General features: G+C 44.8%; 1 protein-coding gene across 6 annotated transcripts in view; it reads left to right on the top strand.

The window, feature by feature from the left end:
• Positions 1–24,288, top strand: part of LOC115372437 (transcription factor COE3) — a 69,306-nt gene that overhangs the window by 37,424 nt on the left and 7,594 nt on the right. For 2 of the 6 annotated variants that reach the window (XM_030070330.1, XM_030070328.1), the window contains exons 7-11: positions 3,015–3,096; positions 5,238–5,379; positions 10,137–10,270; positions 10,531–10,657; positions 21,737–21,825. In XM_030070330.1, coding sequence (XP_029926190.1) covers positions 3,015–3,096; positions 5,238–5,379; positions 10,137–10,270; positions 10,531–10,657; positions 21,737–21,825 — 574 coding nt within the window. The remainder of the gene's footprint in view (positions 1–3,014; positions 3,097–5,237; positions 5,380–10,136; positions 10,271–10,530; positions 10,658–21,736; positions 21,826–24,288) is intronic. The other 4 variants (XM_030070332.1, XM_030070329.1, XM_030070331.1 and 1 more) reach the window with 3 other exon arrangements.

Raw genomic sequence — 24,288 nt, 5'->3', positions numbered from 1 at the left:
TATGGCATGATTAGTAGCTTCGGCAGTGGGCGAGCATGGAGGTACTACAGGAGAATCGTATTAATTGCCTTAGACCTAGGCATGAGCAGGATTGTTTTAACGTTGATTTGTGGACCTGTACGACTAGCTGTCGGAGATAAAAGCTGATGTCAGGTCTTAGTTATACTGGCAGTCTTCAGACATGCAGAGAGAGAGAGGCTTGATGTCAAAATGAGCTTCCATGGCTACCCCTGTAAGTCTATCTCTATATGCCTGTCTCTTTCTTCCTCTTTGTCTTTCTTCACACTTCATAGTTTTCCTCCACGCCTGCCTCCATCCCACCATCCCTCCCTCCACCTCCCCGTCCCTCAGATGGACTATACCCCACCCCTTCCCACTCTCTCTTTCTCTCTCTCCTCCAACTGATAGCTGCCTTGGCCGATTATTTCATCCAGTGCGGTCCACTGAGAGCCTCCTCTCCCGGCTTTGGAAGAGCTTTAATTAGCCATGTTAATATCCCCTTCATTGGCCTTAATATCACTCAACACCTTCCTCCATCTCAGCGGCCACCAGGGTCCCCCTGTCCTGTCAGAACAGCTGATTATTGAGAAGGATAGCTTTAATCAAACCTAATTGCAGTTCATTCTTTCTCTCTATCCCCCTTTGCCCTCCATTGCCAACATCTAATGGCAGCGACGACTTGATATCCCATTAAAAAACAATTAAACAACCTCCTTTTGTCTCCGTGTGTGCCAAAACACCAGCACAAACTTCTGTAGATATTTAAGAAGTAAAAGAGAGAGAGTAGGGCCTTGTCTTAATTGCTCTCCTTTTCACCAAGGACCAATTTGCACTGTGCTCATGGAGAATCTTAACCAACTCAAATGTAATGGATGCTATAGCACCGCCACTGCTGTGGACTATGAAAATTAAGCTTATCTTTTTAGCAGGGAAATTGTGCTTAATTGCCTTCATAACAGTAAACATAAAGGAGCTAGTTTATGATAGTGTGGGCACTCGGTTTCTTCTGTTTATTGTTTCTTAACTTTTGGTTTCACTGTAGTAGAAACAGTATGTAAAGGCATTAAAGTATCCCAGAACAGAGAGGAAACTAACTCTGAAAATAATGTGCTTCTTTTATGAAGTCAATGCATTGCCTGGGAAATGTATTCTATCTCTTTCTCTGACATAAATTGTCTGGCAATGGGTGATGCATGTGCGCACACACACACACACACACACACACACACACACACACACACTCACACACACACACACACACACACACACACACACACACACACACACACACACACTGGCCTTACCCAATCTGTATGAGAGGCGACAGACAAATAAAAGTCGTATTTCAGGTCTGCTTTCCGCAGATGTCTGCTGCTCTACATTATGACTCTTTGGGGAAATAAAAACAGGGTCAGGGAATTAGAGTACATAATGGTCATTTTGATGATCAGCCAACAGATGCAACCCGAAAACACACTGAACACAATCAAGCGAAATGCACTAATGACAAGTCAGGTTTTTTATGGCCTCACCACACACCGACAGGCAATCAGCATTCTGGCATGGGTTAAAACGTCTTTTATTGATGTCCGAGCCAAACCTCCTTGGATGTGGAGTGAAAATATTTTCTCACCTCTCCTCCCTCTCCTGGGTCCTCAGCGGAGCACAAGGTATTGGAGTCTATCGAAGAACGCTTCTAAATGACCAGTGCATGTGTTAATGTGGCCAGGGTTAGGGGGGTCATTTCAGACTCTGATTTATGGCCTGGCCAGGATCCCACTGAGCGAACGAGGAGTCTTAAGTGTTGTGAAAGCGTCCTCGCAGGCCACACAAGCCACTGTATTTAGCTGAATAAAATGGCCATGCAATCTATGGTGCAATCTATGGTAATCCAATCAGCGGTTGTGATACTGCGAGCCAAGTTGGTATTACAATAGAAACCACACTATTGCACATATAGTAATTCTAGTGAAGGGTGATGAAAAATAAACATCACTGGCTTAGTGTTCATAATGAATTGGGGAAAGCAAAGGAACAATCAGTCATGATTCTGTGGGGAGAATTTGCAAAAAAAAGTCGAGTCAATTTCATTGTTTGTTCTGTGTGGTTGTGTCAGATTTTAGACAATAGGCTACCTCTGAGACGATTTTTCTTATTGCCATTGTTGTTAATCCTCCCCTCTTTTTACTATTTCACTGTATCTACCAGAACACACCCGGGCTACGTTTGAAATACAGCTCTCGATATGAGGCGTTATCAATAAATTCCTGAGCGAGAGAGAGAGACAGACAGAGAGAGAGAGAGAGAGAGAGAGAGAGAAAGGCAGCTCACAAACTAACCAACCCCAGATCTCACTCAGACGTGACATTTGTTCAGAGACGATTAGCCAGGTTGTAATTTGTGGCATAATTGCCTCACCCACCCACTAGTGTGTGTATGGGTGTGTGTATACGTGGGTGTGTATGCGTGCGTGTCTGTGTGTGTGTGTGGCATACGGTGGTCCCAGGAGTGTCCGCCTAATTGCCTGACAGGACTATAAGTTTTGTGGCGCGCTCTCACCTTGTTAGGTCCTTTATCCCTGATGCTCTTCAAACAAGACCTGGTCACAGGTGGGCCTCATTTGCCTCCCTATTGAACAGGAGAACTTTAATTGCACAGGGGGTGTCCTGGGATTAAAGAGGTGGGTGGAATATCAAGTGACTTCCTGTATGTTAGTGGCAGATGGGTGTTGGGAAAGACCCGTGAACTCAGGTGAGGGGATGGGGTGACAAAGAGATCGCTGCTATAGATTCGGAGGGAATAATAAATATACCGTTGCATCCTATGCTGAAATCGCACACTGATGTCACAAGTGTGAGTTGTTTGTTTCCGGGCGGCTTGGATGACCGGTTTGGCGTGACTGTGTGCGCGTAATTATTCAAATGCTCTGTTAGTTTACTGTTGAACAAGTTTTCTTTAAGGCAGCAATTCTAAAAAAAAAAAAAAAAATGTTTTATTTTGTGCTCTTTTTTCAGATTCTTCCTAAAGTTCTTCCTCAAGTGCAATCAGAACTGTCTGAAGAATGCAGGGAATCCACGGGACATGCGCAGATTTCAGGTGACTGAAATCTATTTCAGACATGCTCTCTTCCTCGCTCTCTCTCTCTCTCTCTTTCGCTCTCTTCCCCTCTCTTTCTCAGTTTTTCTCACACACACATATGAATGCAATTCTATTATTGGCATTAAAGCAGGCCAAGACACAGTGAAAAGAGAGAGACAGAGATTTTGCGTCCTCTGCTCTGTGGAACACATGTACAGAATATTTATTAGGGAATACCATCTGACACAAATAAGGATATAGGATTTAAGAGGTGCTATCAATTGTGTTCCTGACAGCTTTCTGAGCCCCAGCACAGAGGGGAGGAGGATCCGACCACATGTAACAACAGTGTTAACTCAGGGTCTGTCTGGCAGCGGAAACACATGCCTACTCACACACGAACACGCACACGTGTACACATACAGACTGAGATGTGCATACGTCTGCAAGATGATACACATACACAATGTCTCTCTCTGTTCCTCTCTCGATCCCTCTCTCTCTCTCTCTCTCTCTCTCTCTCTCATATACAGGCTCACACACTCATGCTCACACACGCATTTCTCTGTGTAGCTGGTGAAAGCCATCTCAGAAATGAAAGCTGACAAAAAGCAGCTGTTTACACTAAAAGGACATGACCAGTAGGCACTTTTTTGTGGTTTCTTAACCCTCTCACTTCTAATATGTCAAGACGTTAAGCCTCGAAATTAACAATCCCCCTGTTGAGCCATTCATCCGTCCGTCCGTCCTGCGCAGACACATTCGCCAGACGCAGTCCAGCAGGTCAAGGTGAGGGAGTGAGAGTTCAGAGTGGTTTGTCCCGTCTGGCTAACGGGCAAACTGCAGGAGAGCGTCCGTCACTGCCAACTGTGTTCAGTGATAGACACATGACCCGGCATCCTCCAGGAGGAAGCCCAGACATGAAACAGTGGAGACAGGGTGTCCCCTCCTGATGTCACCACCAGCAGACCTCCTCTGCCTCCTCAAATCTTCCCTCAGGGTGAATCTGGACTGACGCATGACAGCCACCGAGGGCTTTCACCCCTCGCTTCTTTGTGCCAAAAGGAATGCAAGACAGTCACTCCTGCTAAGTTGCGGCACCTCTGAATTTGTGAAGTTGAAATGTATATCCTGCATCTAAAAGCTGGGCGAGATTTTGCATTATTGTTAGCTCTGGCATGAAGGGGATCTTTGGCGATGATCTCTTGATTGCGATCCAGCAGTTAGCATGCCATTTTTTCCCAAATAGATTTCCCAGATGCTCCACTATAGGTGTTTCTCTGGCCAAGGTTGTGTATTCTGCATGCCTTCCACTCCACTTATTACCCCCCAAAACCAGCTGGAGGCCAGAGAGGGCCCAATCCATCATCCTCAGCTTGGCCCAGCTCTGAACCTGCTCACAAGAATGGAGCTCTTTCACTTCCCCCTTCTCTCCCCTCCGCACGCCGCACGCACCCCCCCACCCTCCCCAAACCAACCAAAAAAGCGCCCCCCTAAATTCCACTGCTACACCGAGGTCACTTACCGGCGAAGCAAACCTGAGAGGGGCTCTCTGTTTCCGGCTCAGAAACACTTTGGCCATTCACACGCGGCCCACTGTTTGGAGATGTGGTAGCCAAAAAACAACAACAAAAATAAGCATTATGAAATATGGAGTGTGGCTTGGAATCTGATCCTAGTAAAATGTTTGTTGAGTGATGGGATGGAGTACGGTTCACTTGCTAATGACTCCAGTAATATTTTAAAAGGGAGGCCCTCCATCCTCAAATAGATGGACAAGCTGATCAATAATTCTGAGCTTGGGTTATGATGACAGTTGGTAGAGTGGGTAAACGGAAATGGTATTTGAGTGATTGAAAAGTCAATTAGCTGTACACAAATGCAAGACACCAGAAGCAAAAACACAATAGCTGAGAGGCAGTAATGCGATATGTCCGAAGAGAATAACCACTTCAGAAGGTTTGACAATAGTAATCAATAGCACACCGGCATGTACCTGGGTAGAATTTCTAAAATACGCCTTCCATATCTCCTCTCATAACAAATATTCAGAGTGTAAATGTGTAAAATATTATACCAAATCCGTCTGGGTTTTTTTTTTTTTTTTGTTGTCTATGTCTTACAAATTGCTGAGTGACATGTCCCACCTGTTTTTGCAGGTTGTCGTATCGACGACCGTCAATGTGGACGGCCATGTCTTGGCTGTCTCTGACAACATGTTCGTACACAACAATTCCAAGCACGGGCGAAGGGCTCGCAGACTCGACCCTTCAGAAGGTACGCCTCCTTATCTGGAGAATGGTAGGCACATTTTTACATCTTATAATTTGCTACGCTCTTTTTTTTCTCCTTATTATTTTCCTTCAGACATCCTTTTCACTCTACGATCATAGACCGAGCTGGTCCTAGTGCCTTAAAATTATTTGTTCCTTCTTCACTTTCATTTTACTTTTTAAGTTGCTTTTTTTTTTTTTTTTGCCTCCGTCATACCTATTGTTGTATGTGGACTGGAAATAATATGCATTGCTCAGTGTGTTTATCATTGTGATATCACTAATGATGATGATAATACTCCGGTACTTATCCATGATTGAAAAATGCTATACTATTTCCAGTCTTTCAATGCTAATTGCATCTACATTTGTCCTAAAAACCTATGTGAAACATGATCAAATTGCTTAAGAATTTGGCTGTGAGGTCAATTTCCTGTCATTGGGTTCTGCAGATTTAGCTGCGTGTGTGTGAGAGAGAGCTGAACAGGCAGGGGGAGGAAAGAGTAAGGGAAAAAGAGAGGAGGAGGGAAGAGCGGGGTGAGGGTGTGTGAATGTGTGTGTGGTGGGTTTTGGGTGGGGGGTGGGGGTTCTATGAGAAAAACAGAACTTACTGTTTTTCTTCCAACTGATTCCATATGATAGACTGATTGCCTGCTCAGCTAAAAGAGAGAGAAGGACCACCAAACCATGGGAAATCCAAAAAGTAAAATGCACTAAACATAACCTTATGACCCTCGTGGCCTCCCCCCGCAGATGGGAGCACACACAGCTGAAAGATTATAGGAAAAAAGGGGAGAACTGAGTAGGGCCAATTGTGCAAATTGCTTATCTTCAGATTTCAAGAGCCAATTATGGCTGGGCAAACAGTTTATATACACCACTGACTAAAACAACCTTCTCTACACATTAATGGGCATTAATGGTTCTATCACCAAAAGCAAATGTAATGTTTAATACAACAACGACTTAAAAAAAAAAAAAAAAAAAAGACTAGACAATTAATATATCTCAGTGCACTCCAGTCCTAGTGGGGGAAAAAGCTAATCTATTTGTTTTTGTCTTTATTAATGACTCCTCTACTGGAGAACAAAATCAAATAATTAAAGTCCTGCCCCGAGCACCAAAGTCATTATGTTCACTGACGTTCTGTTTGTGTGTCTCACGTTTATGACACGATAGGTGTGGATCGCCTAGCAACCAGTTTCTTAATGAGGAGAGCAATTAAAGAGGTTGAGCCCTCGCCTCCATGTTCCCCCGGTCCCATGGGACCCCCTGTGTATTGTGTGTGTGTATATGTATGTGTGTGTGGGTGCATGTGTGTGTGTGTGCATGTGTTCTTTACAGGTTACCCCAACCAATCCTTTTCTTCTCCTCTTCACCACACTCTTCAAAGCACCAGAGTGACGCCCCGTAAAGCAAGAAAGGGAAGCTATTGTCAACCGCCCAGTTGAACATGTCTTTGTCTAATAACTTTAATACACCTTCCCTTTGCCCAGCCGCGCATACTCTGATAAGTCGGAGTCTGTTTTTTTCCCCCTCCTAACTCCGTAACAAACTAATTTAACATGCATCAGCGGTGATGGCTTGCTTTGTTTGAGTCACCTTTAACAAACACTCATAGATGTGACACAGGAGAACAGGATCCTCGGTCATAAAGTGTAATTCCAGCCCTGTCCTCCATACTGCTCTGACAGCGAGCCGGCAGACAGACAGCGTGCTTTAAATTAGCAACACATTCTTCCTTGGGAGTTCACTGGGTGAGAAGCCTCAGATATGTGGCTGGCTGAGTGACTGTGCGCCTGAAACAGAGAGGCATCCTTCCTCTCTCAGCTCCATCCTATACTCACATCGACTGCCTACACTCGCATTGATCAAGAGGTGCTGCCCCCTATTGGCGCCGGGGAAGGATAGCCTGTGGATGACAGACTGAACCCCACCATGTGGCATTTTGTTCGCTTGTGTGTACTGTCACACAACAAGCATATTATGCATTCAGACACGAATGTGCTTTGTGACCGCCTGTCACTCAAACATGTATAGATTCAGGCTCAAAGGTGCATAAACATGCTCACAAATAGCCGAGTCTTTCACATACTGCATCACCCCACACACACACACACACACACACAACTCTCTCTCTCTCTCTCTCTCTCTCACACACACACACACACACACACACACACACACACACACACACACCACACACGTTCCTTAGCTCAGTTCCGCCATTATAGAGCCCCAGACAATATAGGAGACTCAGCATAGACCCTGCAGCGCCTGCCTCATTTGCATGCCAAGTGGCTGTAATGCTGTTAGGGTTTATGCAATAAAGACAAGTGAATCCAGACTGCTGGGCCTAAGAGGAAGAAAGAGAGAGAGAGAAAAGGGAGGGGGGGGGCAGAGGAGAAAGAGAGAGAGAAGGAGAGTGAGAGAGAGAGAGAGAGAGGGAAAGAGAGAGAGAGACAGACAGACAGAGAGAGAGAAAGAGAGAGAGAGAGGGAGAGAGAGAGAGTCAAAGGGAACAGATGGCCCAGGGAGAGGTAAAAGGTATAATCCCATCAGCTGCACTATCAGCCGACCATCTGGACATCCCACAGCACAATTACAACACATTTCAGCAGGCAGAACAAAGGACGGCTTCGCGGGGCCACATCAGACCTGTTTGAGTGTCTCAATACTAGAGCTGAGACCTCCTCCGCTCAGATCTTGGATCAGTTTTGACGTCCTCCACGGCTAACCTTAACTAGAGAAGAAAAGATCGGGAGTGATCACAGATCGACTGCCTGGGGTCATTGCGTAACACAGTGGCACTTTACGACAAAAAAAAAAAAAAAAAAGAAACTGTGAATAACATTTTGTTGAGGACTATATACGTTCACATACGCACATACATACCTGTAGAAAAAAAGAAAAATAAACTCAGACAGGCGACGACATTTGAAATCAGTAAATTTCTCCCGCTGTTGTGCAAAGTTTTTAGTGACTTGGTGATGTAACACACACCGGCAGCCCAGCTCTTGCCATCCTCATCCGTCCACTCCTCATGATGCCTATCATCTGCTGAGGGGGCATTGTGCGTGTCTATCATCAGATCGCCTGCGCTGACTGTGTAATCCACTTCGCCACGGTCCCCATTCAGCACATGCTCCCCTCTCTGTCTGTGCATTGAGACATATGCAAATTTTTAGGCAGAAGGGTGGACGGCTTAGGGCCTCAGTCGCTGCCTCTCCATGGGTCCTTCTGTGTGTGGGAGGGGGGCTTTGGGATTTCCGAGGTGGTGCGTCTGTGTTTATGTGTGTGCATGTGTGCGTGTGTGTGTGTGTGTGTGTGCGTGATTGTGTATGCCTGTCGTAGGTTTCAGGCTGCAGCTGCCCCCCAACAGTCACCGTCACCATCAGGCCCTCTTCTTGCCTCCTCCTCCTTCCTGCCCCCCTTCTCTCTCATCCCCAAAGTCAATTTGTTTACAGTAATTTTGAAGGGTGAATTATTTGCCGTAATCGTCCGCACTGATGAAGGTCAGGCCCTCAGAGGGGGCCCAGCATGCCCATAGAGGGTTGGTCCTCTTTCAGACGCTCCGCTTCGCAATTAAGGAAAGCAAATGTCACTCCTCCAGGCCTCACAAATGAAAATCTGTACGAGGTGATTAGCATGAAGTCAACAGCGCCTGTTAAAGTCAGATTCCCTGTAGTACCAATGTGTGTGTGTGCACTTTATGGGCAGGGAGAGAGAGCAAACATGACCTGAACAGACCCAACAGCAAGGCAAACAAAGGGAGATGTCTTGTCTGAGGTGATCCATACAACAATGGCCGACTGTGATTTACTTACTGGATGGAAAGGATAATAGAGGTTTAGAACTGAGCTTGTAAAGAAAAGGAACTTGCTGAAAGAGCTGTGCGCATTTTGAGGAATCGGAAAAACATGCACAATTCATAGTGTATTAAAAGATATTGATGGAAATAGATTAAATTTGATATTGCTATTTTATGGCTCGCTGTCATGCTATTTCTGTTGTAAACACGGTATTGTGCTGAGCACCATATTAAGGTAATGCATCAAATGACAGTGAACGTGAGGCACCAGATCACTCAAATTAGATTATAATAACAACCCAGACTGTTGATGAATGGCAGACCTATGTTGCAGAAGTCATGCCAGATGAAAAGCATTGTAATAAACAATATGAAATGGATTGAATCGATCACAAAAAGAAAGAAAAAAAAAAAAAACAACAAAATCTGAATAATTCATGAGTGCATTTCACGTTATGAAACCTGAAACTACACTCTGAGCAATGTGCCTGCATTGTACTGTATATGCAGAACAAAGGTAATGAAATAACATGAACCAGCAAAGCTTTAGCTTGTCATTTCCACTTTAACAGCCTGTATTCTTGACTCATTTAAGATGTGTTCAACTTTGAAATTTTACTGTACATGCGGGTGCATGCTTAATCAATTCTGATAGCTACATTTGCCCTGACACATAATTTGCTCCATCAAATCATTTTCCTGGCGAGCCCAGCGTTTAGCCTTTGTGAAGTGGACCATTTGAAGGGTCTGCTTAACTACACCACTCCAGCGCGCTGATAAATGATTTTGATTCTCATGCCTTAAAGGACAAATCCATCATTTTTTTCCAGGGGTAATTTCCATGATATGTCTTGGTGAGAGACATGAGGGCTGAGCGGAGAGGTGATGCAGTGATGTGTCTGTGTGGAAAGAGACATGGGCCTGAGTGTGGAAGCCAAGGTGCTGAATTTGCTCTTCTCTTTGTCTTGGATAAGCAGCCACCCCATGCATCAAGGCTATCAGTCCCAGCGAGGGATGGACCACTGGAGGAGCCACTGTCATCATCATCGGGGACAACTTCTTTGACGGCTTGCAAGTCGTGTTCGGGACCATGCTTGTATGGAGTGAGGTACGGTATAACATCTCAAATGCTGGCATATGCTATTTGGATTCAGGATCTCATTTTTCTTACACTGTGCTCAGGCTTTGACTGAAATTCAGCCAAGGTGTCAGGGATGCAGCTCCTTTATAGTTAGAAAAATCTATTTCACTCGAAAGAGCCTAAACAAAAATTTCTAGCCAGCAGCAATAACATTACAGATCTACTCCTTCTGCAGCTTGTTGTAGAAGAAAGGCTTATTATTTCATTTTGTTTCCTCTTGAATCCAGCTGATAACGCCCCACGCCATCCGAGTCCAGACCCCACCTCGGCACATCCCCGGCGTTGTGGAAGTCACGCTGTCCTACAAGTCCAAGCAGTTCTGCAAAGGTGCCCCTGGGAGATTTGTCTATACTGGTGAGTCCAAACCTTTCTCTTCCTCCCCGTCTGTTTCTCTCTCGGCAGGCTGCGGGTTCCTGTTTTGCCCCCCTCCCTCTCTTCCCTCTCGCTGGATGGAGCCCTCAGCCCTGTGTCCAGGCGCTAATAATGAACTAACCAGGGCTCTGCTTGCTGGAATGTTAAATGTGTGAGATCTGCACGGCTTGCTAAAAGGTGTTTCGCGGAGGGGCTTCTACAAGTGCAACTCGATCCCCCCCCCCACTCACCACCACCACCACCACCACCACCACCCCGACCTGCCATTATACAGGGGCGCTGCCAAGCTCTGTTAAACTCAAGCTGTCAGGATAACTCATTCTGCCAATTCTCTTTATCTACCCTGTTGTGAGATAGATAATGCTTTCTGTTAATTTGCTGATTTTTGTAAAGCAGTGTGGTTTCATTTTTTATGAATCAGATTAGAAAAGCAATATCTAGTTAACGTGCATGTGTGAGCAGATGTACGCGTGTCTGTGTGTGTGTTTGTGTGCGTGCGGCTCACGTGAATGTATGGAAGAAGGTGAATGAAAAAGTGCAAGGGAAAGCGAGAGAGAGAGAGAGTGAGAATGTGCGCGCGTGAGAGAGAGAGAGAGTGTGTCTCACACTATAAGTAAGGGATCTGATTATCTTGGCTAACAGAGGGAAGTGGTAGTCTTATCTGTCATCATTGGTGAGGAGACAGAGGTTGCGGGGGTCACAGCCTGTCTGACCTGGAAGCCTCTGTCTGTTCCAACTCTGATGGGCAGAATGAAACGGGGGGCGCGTCAAAGCACTCTCACTTCCCCCAGCACCCCGAGGCCTCCAGCACAGCCCTGGCCTTGAGCGCAGCAGAATTGCAAAGTGGGGGCTGGACCCCCCTCCTAAAACCCCCACCACGCAGACCCCTCCATCCTGGGGCAGCTGTTTCTCATCAAGGCCCCCCCCCTAACACACACACACACACACACACACACACAAACCACCCCCCCAGCCATCCGTCCCCTTCTCCTCCAACCGTGCAGTCTGGCCCAGCTCTCCTGCATTTAACCTCCCTAGCAGGAGTGGAGCAGAGGCCAACAAGGCACCGGGATAATGAAACAAGAGTGTAGTGTGCTGCGTAAGTGTATGTGTGTGTGTGTGTGTGTGTGTGTGTGTGTGTGTGTGACAAAGTGTGTGCAAGTGCGGTGTTTGGGTGTGCAACTCTGAGTGTGTGAGCGCGTGGATGTGTGGGTGTGTACATGTGTTAGTGTGCAGCCCTGAGAAGGTGTATAAGTTAAGACATTAATGGCTTCTATAGCACCCCGGTGAAAGTGCCAGGTCCCTTAAGAACAGACCCCATTAGTCACACAGGCTAAGCGGATTGGGATGATTACCATCAGGTTTTACTGGGGAAACGTGTCCCCTTCTCTCTATCTTTGTTGATTTTTTTCCCCCCCCATTCTTCCTCTCTGTCTTCCCTGGGTTCCTACTCACTTCCAGTTAGTATAAAGATACAATTACCCCGGGAGGCAACGGTGGTACAATTGATTAGTGTGGTGAATTAAAAGAGAAAGTCACCAATAGACAGGTCCGGCTCCTCCGCTCTGCTATTCCCTGTGTGGCTCACCCTGATTGTACAAGGGTCGACGCTTGAGAGAATGAAACCGTTAGAGAGAGCAGGACGCATAACGATGGAATTAGGTACCACTGATTCCATATGTACAGTAATTGCTGGGTGATAGCGTGTTAGCTACCTCTCTCAGACATTAAAATGTGAACGGGGTGATGAAGCTTATGTTGAGTGCAAAAGGAAAAAAAAAAAAAAAGACTGGCTCATGTATTTAAGAATGAAACAGCTCATTTCTTTCCTTCTGTCTTACAGCACTTGAACAAACATTACCATGAGTTCCTCAAATAGATTAGAAATGACCTCGAGTTACAATAGCAAATTACATGGGCCAAACAGGGCATGTAGTGACATGGCGCTGTCTGAAAGGCACAGAATGTTCCGGTGTTATATAGGAGAGCAACATGTGCATATCAAAGGTGTAGTTATCAAAGCGTGCGCTTCAAGCGTGACTTGAGAGCTCGCCTTGAGAGGAGTGGCTTTTTAGACCTTTTTTCATGTTGACTCTTCTTGCACCACCACCCTAATTGTGGAGATTTAACTCGCTCAATTTAAGAAATTATCACAAATTACCAAGAGTCAACATAGAGGAGACTGCAGTCGATTCGAACAGCAGAGGGACACGTCCTTACTCGGGTTAGTACCCTGGAACAGCTCCAAAACTCACAATCCATTCTCAGAAAGAGAGCACCCTGTAGTGTATATCAAATAATCCTGTAGGCATTGACTATATTGAATGTTTAAAACACTAATGAGACACACAGACACACTATATAAAACTTCAGCGGACCGTAGTTTACAGACTGCTTCAAGGAGCCTGTATCTTTACTTTAATTGGCACATTTTTAAAGGAATGACATGGTAGCTATTTTGTGATACAGTCTATACCTTTTACCTTCCAACAAAGTGTTGTCCCCGGGAGCTTGCATGTCCTCTGTCTAATCCATGTATTGGTTATCCATTGGTCAGGACAGCTGGTAGAACCAACTGTCAGCAAGGTTGCAGAAAATCAAAAGGAGAAAGTCCTAGCAGTACCTGAGTCGATACTTTATTATACTTTACACTTTATAAAGCACAAAGACTACATGCTTGTTTGATCAGGCACTTTTTATACAAAAAGCCTCCATTTGCACCCTAATTTGTGGTATTCTAACCTTTTTACCGCATACTTACAGTACTCTATGAAAGAGTAAATCATAAATAAAAACTTTGACCATGCAATTTATCCAATTTAAGTGCCTAATTGCATCAGAGCTTTTGGTTTTCTATCTTGGCCAAGTTTCCATGAGAGCTCCCCTCCTGGGGCAACGATGCAGGCCCTTGGTAATATGGTTCTGCTAGCAGTCCTAACACACTCAGACACTATTTATCCTAATCAGTGACATCCATATAACCAGGATTGCTTAAAATGAACCCCTTCCGCGCCCCAGAAAACGCACATTTACCGGGACCCCATTTGTCATGGGTAAATTGAGGGTCAGTAAACTTCGCCTGTATCCTCTAGTGGGGATCCGGGACATGCATCATAACGTTAGGAGAGAATGATTGGCGAAGGCGAGCTGTCACACATTTGTCAGGGGGAAGGGAACATTATTTGCTAATTTCCCAAGCTGGGCACTGACAGGGTGCTTCGTCTTCAGACCTTTGGTGACCAGCATGGCTTCTCAGCTATTAGTACAAGTCAAGTGTTTTTTTCTTTTTTTTTCTTCCCTCTGTAAAGCGACAGTAACAAGAGCCATTCGTTCGACCTCACAGGATCGCAGCACACTGGGTGAAGGATTTTGGATGGAGCAGATGCCCCATACAGTGAGCTGCTCTTGCCAGGCCTTAGTTGAGGCCAGACAGCCTTGAGGGCTGATGGATCACAAACTTTCCTTGTCAAGGTGACGCTATCGACTCCACTGCACCAAAATCTGACAAAATGGGTATGAGGCAGTCATTCATCAACATAAGGACAAAGGGGTCATGTGTGCTTCACTCAATACTGGTGGAGATCAAGAAATGTCAGCCCTGTAAGGGGTGGAAAAGGAAGATGTTGAGAGTGCAAAAGTAAGGTCTCTTTTTGAATTTAAGTGTAATCAACTCTCTACTTCACCATATTAATGTAAATGTGTGTATTAATGTGTGTGTGTATCTATCTATCTATCTATCTATATAGATATATAAATATAGATAGATATATGTACACACACATATGTTGTTTCTATGTCTCATACAACCAGCATATAAAGCAGATTTCCACAGTAATATTGAACTGCCGTCCTCCCTGCCCAGCAAAGCACAGATATAAATAGCGATATCCAGTCCTCAAATCCAAAATTAAACATGCTTCCTGTTCCACTCTTAGAAAGAAGAAAAAAATGTTATGTAGTCTTTGACCACAAAAAAAAAAAAAAAAAAAAAAATGTAAACAAACACAGACATCTTTATCGGAGCACATCAGATTGGGTCCTGTGCTCTTCAGCCTGTGTATCGGACCTAGCCTTACGTCCCCTCTCCGCCCTGCCGTCAAGCAGCACTTTGAAGTCCCAGACTCTGAGGCTGATCAGATGGAGAGCTTCCTTTTCATTTCCTGTCCTGCAGGGTTGGGTTTGGTACAAGAGTGGCTGCTGGTCAGTGATGGGGTGTGACCTACAGCAAAGATATGCTATAATCAAAGGCATTCAAGGAGGTATGTAAACAGATCAGCCTTGGAGGAGGACTTAAAAACACACATCAAACACGGCTATAAAAGGCCCAAAGACCATACTGTATATTTGAAATCCGTTTTATTGGCAATATACCATACTAACATTTTACCCGAGTACTGCTGTGCAGATTTGTGATAATTCACCCTACAGGATAAGCCACTCCAACAAGCACGGCTAAAATTTACAAATGTCATTGCCACAGTCAGGTGGGTTGTAACCAGTTGGCACAACAGTTTTAGCATGTGTCAAAGCATGTTATCCTAGCCACATCCCCATACCGGCCTGTCTCATTACGACTCTGGTATTTAACACTAGCTCCACAGGAGTGGAGTAGACACACGTTGCCAAGTTAGATGGGCTTGGTTTGAAGGCCTTGTGAGCTTGTGTGGAGCGCGACAAGGTTCCACGGAGGAAGGTCCTTGTGTCCAATTAGAGGGCTGATGTGACACGTGCTCGAACTCCCCCACTGTCAGGCAGCTTGTCAGGTAGGCTTTGAGAAGCACACTGTGGCATTATTCCACTGCGTGTTATCAGCAAGTGACCTGTGAAATACAGCTCCAGGAAATTGATTGAAATAAGTACTTGCAGTTGAGCATGTATTTTACCCATTATGCCTCTCCGTGAAATGTATTGTGGGTATCTTTCAAGAGAAAAATGAAAGTATGGGTGTGTGTTTTTTTTTTTTTTTTTTTCCTGTAAGGATGGTATTCATTGATTTAATTTTAATTGGACCCACTTTTTGTCCCACAGTATTGTTAGAGGTCTGTTTTATAATGGCTCTTTAAATGGATTGTCCTCACTAAGTCACAGCATCAGTCCTGTGCCACAAGAAAGATAGACGGAGGAGGCAGGGAGGGGGGCTCTTGATAGACGAGGATCTCCCCCCTCCTCCCCCCCGTCTCTCTCTCTCTCTCTCTGCCTCCCCTTCTTGCCCCATTTTCAGTATGTTCCACACCCAACGGGCTTTAAAAGAACTCCACCCCTCATCCCCCCTCCTCCAGCCCTCCTCCACTGCCGCATTTTGATTGAAATTCATCGGCAAGTTTATTGAGAAATGAATGAGGGAGGCTGCACGGTATTGACTTTGAGAGGAAAACACAACTCATCTTGAATGAGGGGGAAAACGCGGCCGTAATTTAGCCGTCATCGATCTGTGCCCCGTCCATGTATTGATCTTCATTTTACAATATTAATTTGCGCCTGCAATCAGCTGTGAAGGGAACCCATTTGATTTCTGTTGGCCGGTAATGTGTGAAAGTCCACCGCCGTCCTTAGAGAAGTGGCACACATACTTTAGATGTCATCTAAGAGGATTGAACAGGTGTCTTCGGCCCTTTCTAATAATATGACCAATATGAAGGGAGTTTGAAATTATGGATGTGCAATCTGTAACATTGCTCCCTTTTAACCGTGTTAATTACATTTTATCTGTTGCAGGAGCAATATCTGCTGGAGACTGTAACTGTCTAGGTTTTTTCATCTGTATTGGCTCAAAGTTCATGAAATTTCAATGAACATTGATCTGTCTCCATTGATTTATCTTAACTGCAGATCTTTGAAATTTTAATTTCCTGTTCATCTTGAGACTACTGGAGATGGAATCACTCAGTGATAACTGGCTGCAGTGGATGGAGATGATATGGTCAGTGTTAAAACAGTTGAGGTTTGCTTTGCGTGGGTTTGCTGTGAAAATTCCAATTTGGCTTGGTTTGGTTTTTTACGGATGGTCTCTACATCTGCATGCATGCTTTCTATTCTCTCAACTCTGGAAATTATATAGGTCCTCTGTGGAGCAGCAGCATGATTTCTGAATATCTTGCTTTTTTTTTTTTCATATGTACTGTACACAAGTTTAACTACTGACAGTAACCCTCGGATGATCTTGGCTTTCCCTCTGTTTCCAATGAACTGGTCAAAGCGATACATCAGCCAGATGAGGTCATTATGTGTGTTGATGCTATTGTGACCTTCATCCATCTAACAGACTGCAGGTGCCTAGAAGGCTTCGGTTCGACTGTTTGACAAGTCACAAATGCAATAACACTTGAATGAACTTCTGCCTGTGCTGTTTATCTGTCTCCCCCTTTCCAACTCCCACTCCACCTCTAATTTGTGTTAAGGGGAAAGAAAAAAATAACTGCTCAATGGTGTAGGAGGAGTGGAGATAAGCTCGAAGCAGTTAAGTATAATTAGCGAAAGTAATAGCTGGCAAATGGCAACAAGGCTAGGTTTTTATCTCCTGGAAAGATAGAGTTATCGTAATAAGCTGTAATGGCTGGCAGGAATGCTGGTACCCTGTGCAAGCCTCCATTCAAGCCCATAGACTTAACAAGGAACAATTTCCCTCAAATTTACTGCTTTGCTCAAACATTTCCCTATATTTATACCCCTATACTGTAAGTCAATACGTGCGTTCAATCCACTTCCATAGACTGAGGGCACACAGTGGTGTATTGCCATGTAAGCACTTCTATCTGCCAACGTCGGCCATGTTACACTGTTCCTGTAGAGCGGTTACTCATGTCCTATTTCTAGAGAACATGGAGAAGGAGCAGCAGACCACACTCAGATGCCATGTACACGCCGTCCACTTTACATTTTAAGCAAAGTGGCGAGGGTGGGGAGGCTAAAGGAGCTCTCAGAGAAAATGTGTTAGTGGCGAAGAAGGACGACAGAGTAGATTAAGGCGTTAGATCAAAATAAGATCAGGAAGTGCACATTCTAGGCAGAGGAATTCCACTGAAGCCTTGCCATGTGTGTGTGTGTGTGCGGGCGAGAGCGTTTGTGTGTGCTTGCCTGGTTGTGTGTGTGTGTGTGTGTGTTGCGCGTGTGTGATATTCAAAATGGGAAATGATATGGTCACAGCTGCACACCGAGTCATGCATTCCATTTCTTCATATTCTGAAACATGATCATTCGCTCTCCAGAGTGAGGAAATTACTGAAATATTCATAAAATTTTCTTTCCAAACCTCCACGAAGAAAAAGCACACTCTTCGGTGGATCTCTGCCTTTGTCGAGAAATCAGTTAGCGCGTTCGTTTTATTCAAATGTGGCAATAATTTTTTTTCACCCTTTAGCTGTCAGCCGCTTCAGTTTAAACATGTTTGCTGTCACTTTGTTGCCTTATTGCTTTTGTTAAATTCTAATCATCTCTGAAATGAAACCATGAAAACATGAACAATTATATTTTCTTACACGAGCAGGAAAAAAGATATAAGTGATGTAATTGATCAAAACATCTAACCTGTCTAAAGCTGAACAGAAGATGAGAGAAAATGAAAATTCTATTAGTCCACCCCCCCAAACACCCCCCCGCTCTCTTCATCTCTCCTGCAAAGTATTCAAATGCAAGCCCTGCCTTACCTCCCCGTGTCTCTTTTTCTCTAATTATCCATGAGGTCAGTAAGCAAAATGGGGAAGAAGCCAGGAGATCAATACAAATTATCCCTGAGCAAACCAGTGCTGACAGTTTGAATTGCAGCATATGTTTACCCAAAATCAGGCAATTTATCTTAATATCAGGCGAGTAATGCAGCAGGGGTGAGAGGTCACACAATCTCTCCACCTCATAATTACCCGCCTCTAAAACAGGAAAGTGGTATTGATTGGCCGCGGGCCGGGAAGCGGGCGTGACTGGAACGTGCCAGCAACCCCCACCCGCCCCTCCTCTTTCCCCCACCTTCCTCAGTCCTTCCTCCCCTCAGCTAGACTCCCCACCCAGTGCAGGATTTATGGGATGTGTGTGGAGGGTTTCATGTTTCCTTGCGGCGACTGAGAACCCTTATAGGGGGGCACACACTCCTTCCACTCCCTCAGCCCCCCCCTCCTCACCCCTCACCATATTGTGTTGGAAGGACGGGGAGGGCCAAACTAATTTTGGCATGCATGGAGTCATGCAAGGGCATCACGGAGCTCGATGTGTCTGTTATATCGTTGGAAGAGTGTTAAAGTTTAGCGCAGAGTTTGAAGTTGGAGCAGAATGATGTTAAAGGCTTTTAAAAAAAAAAGACACGGGGTCAGTGGGATGGAGGTGGGAATGAAGGGAAAGGGGGAGCGGGGGGGGGCTACTGGAAGTGTGTGTGGTGTGGTGTAAAAAGAGACGTGCAGATGACCCTTGTAAAACCGGAGCAAAAAAAGAAAATCTCTGCTTAGAGAGAGAGGGAGAAAAAAAAAAAAAGACTCGTGGAGCTACGCAATGAGTAGAGCAGCACATCACACACTTATTGTCCAGAATGAATATAAGTGCTCAGTATATATCATCAGCAGCTCTTATAGGATTATTGACATTGTCTGTCTGTCTGTGCCAGTGTACATGCTATGACTACAAAACTGTCAACTCATCAACTGACAGCACCGTTTAGCGCTAATGCAAGTCTCCATCAGCTGTCAAAAGCATTTGCATGAAATCAATAGCAGATGGCGGTCTGTGTCACCAATTTCATTACGCCGGGGTTGTTACAAAGATCATCTCCATGATAGATGAGATGGCGACATGTCGACATGTGGAGATCATGCCTGAGACTGCAATCCAGAACCTTGAGCCGTGTTGTAAAAGTAGACTTAGTCACAATGTGCAACCATTAGCCTACCGTTTTCGCTATTCCCTTTGCCAAACGTTATTTCCCAGATGTAAGCACTTTATTATATAAAAGTAAAAATTATCTAAAAAAAAAAAAAAAATTTAAAAGTAAAAGTAAACCTAAACTGCTGATAAAATCAGTTTTAATATGCTTTTCAAAGTATTTAAGGGTACCAGATATCCTACCCTTCAGATCACATTCATCATAATTCTCGGTTCTGCATTTACAGTAGGGCATCATTATCATTGGAGAGGCACATCAAACAGCACACCTTTTCCAGCCTAGGTCCCGTCCTGTACTGTACGTCTCTCCGGCTGCGTTCCCAGCATGCCCGGCGGGTTGTGTAGGCCCCAGCTGAGGCAGAGGACAGGAGAGCGTGATGTATCACCCTGAGAGAGCCCACTGACAGCCTCTGATGATGGATGGCCTGATTATGGAGTGCTTTTTACACATACACAATTTACATCACACTGAGCAGCAGTGTCTGGCAGGGCTACCGCGCACATACACTCAGTCAGGCGGGCATGCGCACCTCACACACACACACACAGACACGTGGCATATGTGTATGCTCACGCGGGTGCACGCACACGCACGGGCCTGCCAGAGTGCATAGATAAGAAAGGAGGTGGAAATAACAAAAGAAAGAGGGCAAATTCCTCGCTACAGCCTTGTCATGTACGATCAATACCACAGATCAATCCTTTATTAAGGAGAAGATGGCATTCCCCCACGTTCCCAAGCAGACCGTTGTCGTTTGACGATGCATGATGACATGTCAAATCAGATTTCCAGGGGTGTATGTTGTCGTGGCGTGGGGTTTATTCAGGTGTGTGTGGGCCAATCGGGCTGAATACCACTGTATGTGCGAGCTAGATCCCTGCTATTGATTAGCACCCTGCATTGTCCATGCTTGAACACATAATTGCTCCACTTGATCACAGTCGAGCTAGCAATTACTGTATTCAGGAGTTTTCACAAGCGGCGCATGTGTTTGATCGCGTGTGTGAGTGTGAGAGAACATGAGCGCTGTGCGGACGCGTTTTATGTGTGTTTGTTTGGGTGAGCATGCTTGCACATGAATTTATGAGGACAAGCGGGAACAAAAGAAAAGAATTGAGGGACGTAAATGCTCCTTCCCCTCTGCTGTGACTCCCTGGCTTGTGCTTCAGTGGCCCTGCCTGCCTGCCTGCCTGCCTGCCTCCACGTTCTCTGGTGTTCAAGCAGGTTCAGCGAGCTGTGCGGTGTTAATGCTGAAATTACATGCTGAGTAATGAGTGATGGGCCAAATTACAGGCTGAACAATGAATAGAGGCAGGCAGCTCTTATTAGTCTCCATAGAAAGCCATTGATTTATGAAGCGCCTCGCTCAGCGGAGTTACTCTCCTGAAAATGATATCTACATTGAGAAGTGATGTTCTCTATTAAGTCGTTCCTTCCCCCTTTACACTGCTCTCCTCCTTGCCTCCCCTCCTTCTCTCCTCTGCCCTCCCTCCCTTGCCTGTCCTGCCTATGGGTGTACACATGATTGTTTAGAATCAGGCGGAGCTGTAAGGAAGCCTTCAATTACCCATTAGGACTGTCAGACATAAAACGCCCTGCTCTCACCAAAGTCTGGGTTATGATTCATTTACTTTGTGCTTCTGATTCATCGCCCAATATGCCTCATGCCCCAGATTACTATTTGAGGGGTGGGAGAGATTAATGGCTCCATGGGATCCGCTGCCGTATTTCATAGGCCCACTGTTGCAGTACAGTTGGTGCAGAAGGGTGAAATGACAGCAACTTACTGTAGATCAATGTGTGGACAGGCTTTCACAGATTATTAAAGCTCTGTTAGATTAAAAGACCCCTGCTATGTAGTTTGCTGTAGTCAATATTCTCAAGCAGATAAAAAGGGGGAGGGTCCCTCTGAAGGATTCTCAGACTGATGTAGGTCATCACGGCTGTTAATGGAATAACACTTGGTGACACAAGTGTCAGAGGAACCCATGTCATTTTCCACTGCTGGCCCCCGAGCTGCTTTTGTTTCATAAAACATTGTCTCACCCTTGAGATTTCTTTGAAATTAGGCATTCTGAAATGACTTTTTTGAACAGTAAACTCTAACAGATTTCTCAATTAGTTTCCTCCTGTCTCTGGCAAAATTAGTCATGAAGCATTTCTAATTTTCCCCCCCCCCGATCGTCTCCTCTTTTCAGCCCTCAATGAGCCTACCATCGACTATGGTTTCCAGAGGCTGCAGAAGGTCATCCCCAGGCACCCAGGTGATCCTGAGAGGTTACCAAAGGTCAGTAAGTACACTTGTTTCCTCTCCATAGAAACAACACTGTGCTCTATTTGTGGGGCCTTAGTGGCAAGCGTTCCATCTCCAGCGGTCAAAAAAAGAGAGCATAAACTGTTGAATTAATGCCTTAATAGTACAAATGTGACAAGCAAACAAAACCACATCACCATCAAAGCAGAATACTGTGACCCCGAAACCAGAGCAGCTTTGCTTCACATATGTGGCTTACCCGCTAACCAGTGTGGTAATGGTATTGGTTTTGTGAGAGGAGAGAGGCGTAAACTCTCTGTGTGGTAAAATAGCTCAATCAGGCGTTTTCCTCTCCAGTAGTCTGTGGAGATGGTAATCTGGTCAGAAACGACGTCTGCACCCTCATTACCCCACTCATGTTTTCCTTTCATTTTCTACAGCTCGATTTGGTTTAATCTTTTGTTTACAGAACCCTGTGCCGTAAACCCCCTAGTCTTAGTGTGGCTAATAGACAAAGACTGCATGTTATTATGCTTTGGCTTTCTTATTGTTTTCTTTTGAACCTTAGTGAAGGACTTGAAAGCCCCTTCAGTTTGAAAAAAAAAAAATAAAGAAAAAAAAAACGGTGTGGTACATAAATAGGTTGCCACATTGATGGACTTAAAAGCATGAAAACTAAACCACACAACTTATTTTTTTCCCCCTGCAGAAACCCTTGTTCTCCCCTCCGTATTAACCCTGATTCTCTTACTCTTTCCATTTCCTATTGATAAAATCTGTGTGTTCACTAATTGCCACCCTGCTAGCACCCATTTTGGTGACTGGCATACCAGATGCGTCACGTGTAATAATATGACTGATTAGTTTGTTCAAAACCCCTTGGCATGTAGTAAAGTGGTGACCACCTCAGAGTTTTAATAATACTGTAAAACCTTAAAAGACCTTATCTATTAAATCCCAGCATGCAACACAGCAATATCATTAACGTCCAACGGACAATTTAATAAAGAACAGACTGTGTGGTAGCTATAGATGTTTGACCAAGTCAATGTGAAGAAATACGACATCACCACCAGTCCCTGGTTCAGTATATGAAGTGTTTCAATTAGACTCTGCCCCCATGGAGACAGAAAACAACACTCAGACATGAAATGTTGCTCTAATTTCAACTGTAAACGTAGACCAAAAGGTAAAGTACACTTACCTTTAATATCCACATGACTTTCTGCGTCTCTGCAGGCGTCACTGGTCAATCTCCCCTCACTTGTTCGGTTTTGTAAGTCTTTGCAAAATCTACCACGTATGAACAAAGAGAGCAATAATATTAAACATGGCTCTATTACAGAGAAGCCTTACTTCTTTCCTTGAATACAAAGTGTCTTTGGCTGAGGGACAGATTTTGACACTGAACCAAAGATTAGTTTCCTGGGTGTGCGTATACTTAATATAGCAAGGTCTCCCAGTCTTTGCATGAAACAATCACAGAGTGAGATGAAACCCTGCACTTCCAATAAACAACATAAATATTTGATTTGCTCTCTAATGGACCCAAATATGGGGTTCAGGGGGCATGTAAATGATCCCACCAAGTGATTCGTCATTGTTAAGCTTGCCATCTGAGGGTCGGCTCTCGGGGTCAAAAGCACATTCCCAATAAAACAGCCTGAGGCGGGCTGAGGCTGGCATGTACATTTGGAATGAGAACAGAAACAGCATATAGAGAACAGCCATTACAGGGTGCAGGTGAGGTAGGGAGACTCTATAAAAAGAAGATAAAGCTGGAGGACGCGCGGTGTGCATTAGCAGAAAGGCAAATCGACACCGAGCCCACTCACCGCCTCTACAACCCCCCTCACCCCCCCCCCCACCCCACCCCCCCATGACTTCACCCTCCAGTTGATAATATTACTGCGCTATTGATTTCCACCAGCCTTCTCCCTGGGACCAGTAAGACACGTGGTAATTGTAAGGAGACAGAAAGCCAATATGGGAGTGCTCATGGATAGCAAGGGATGCACGCTAATATTGTTGCTACACAGAGAAAAAAGGGGGGAAGCTGCCTCTGATTGAAGTTTACCTCGTAATTCTAAGACAACATCGTAGATGACAGTCTGACCCTGTGGGAGGAGTGGAGATATAAAAATTCAATGCAAAGTCCAGGGTGAATATGAAAGTAATAAGTGTGAGCAGTCAAGTGATGAGAAAGGAGATTGGTTTGCGGGCATCGCGTTAAGTGAAGAGAGACTTTGGAATTCACCCTCCTTTTTAAGATCTTGTTATAAAACAATTTTCTATTCATAATATAAAAAAGACAATTTATAATACCATTTTGTGCCCTCTGGCAGTAATGGACAAATAGACTGGATATCACATTATATCACACTCAATTTCTCTCTTCTGTAACAAATTAGATTCATTATGAAATTAAAAGTGGAAACTCAATATTGTTTTATTATTAAGCTGATTGCTTTGGATTCTTTTCTTTCCTCCCAAAAT

This window comes from Myripristis murdjan, chromosome 15 (genome assembly GCF_902150065.1).
Source record: "Myripristis murdjan chromosome 15, fMyrMur1.1, whole genome shotgun sequence".
Taxonomy (NCBI): domain Eukaryota; kingdom Metazoa; phylum Chordata; class Actinopteri; order Holocentriformes; family Holocentridae; genus Myripristis; species Myripristis murdjan.
This window is presented reverse-complemented; position numbering and strand designations above follow the sequence as displayed.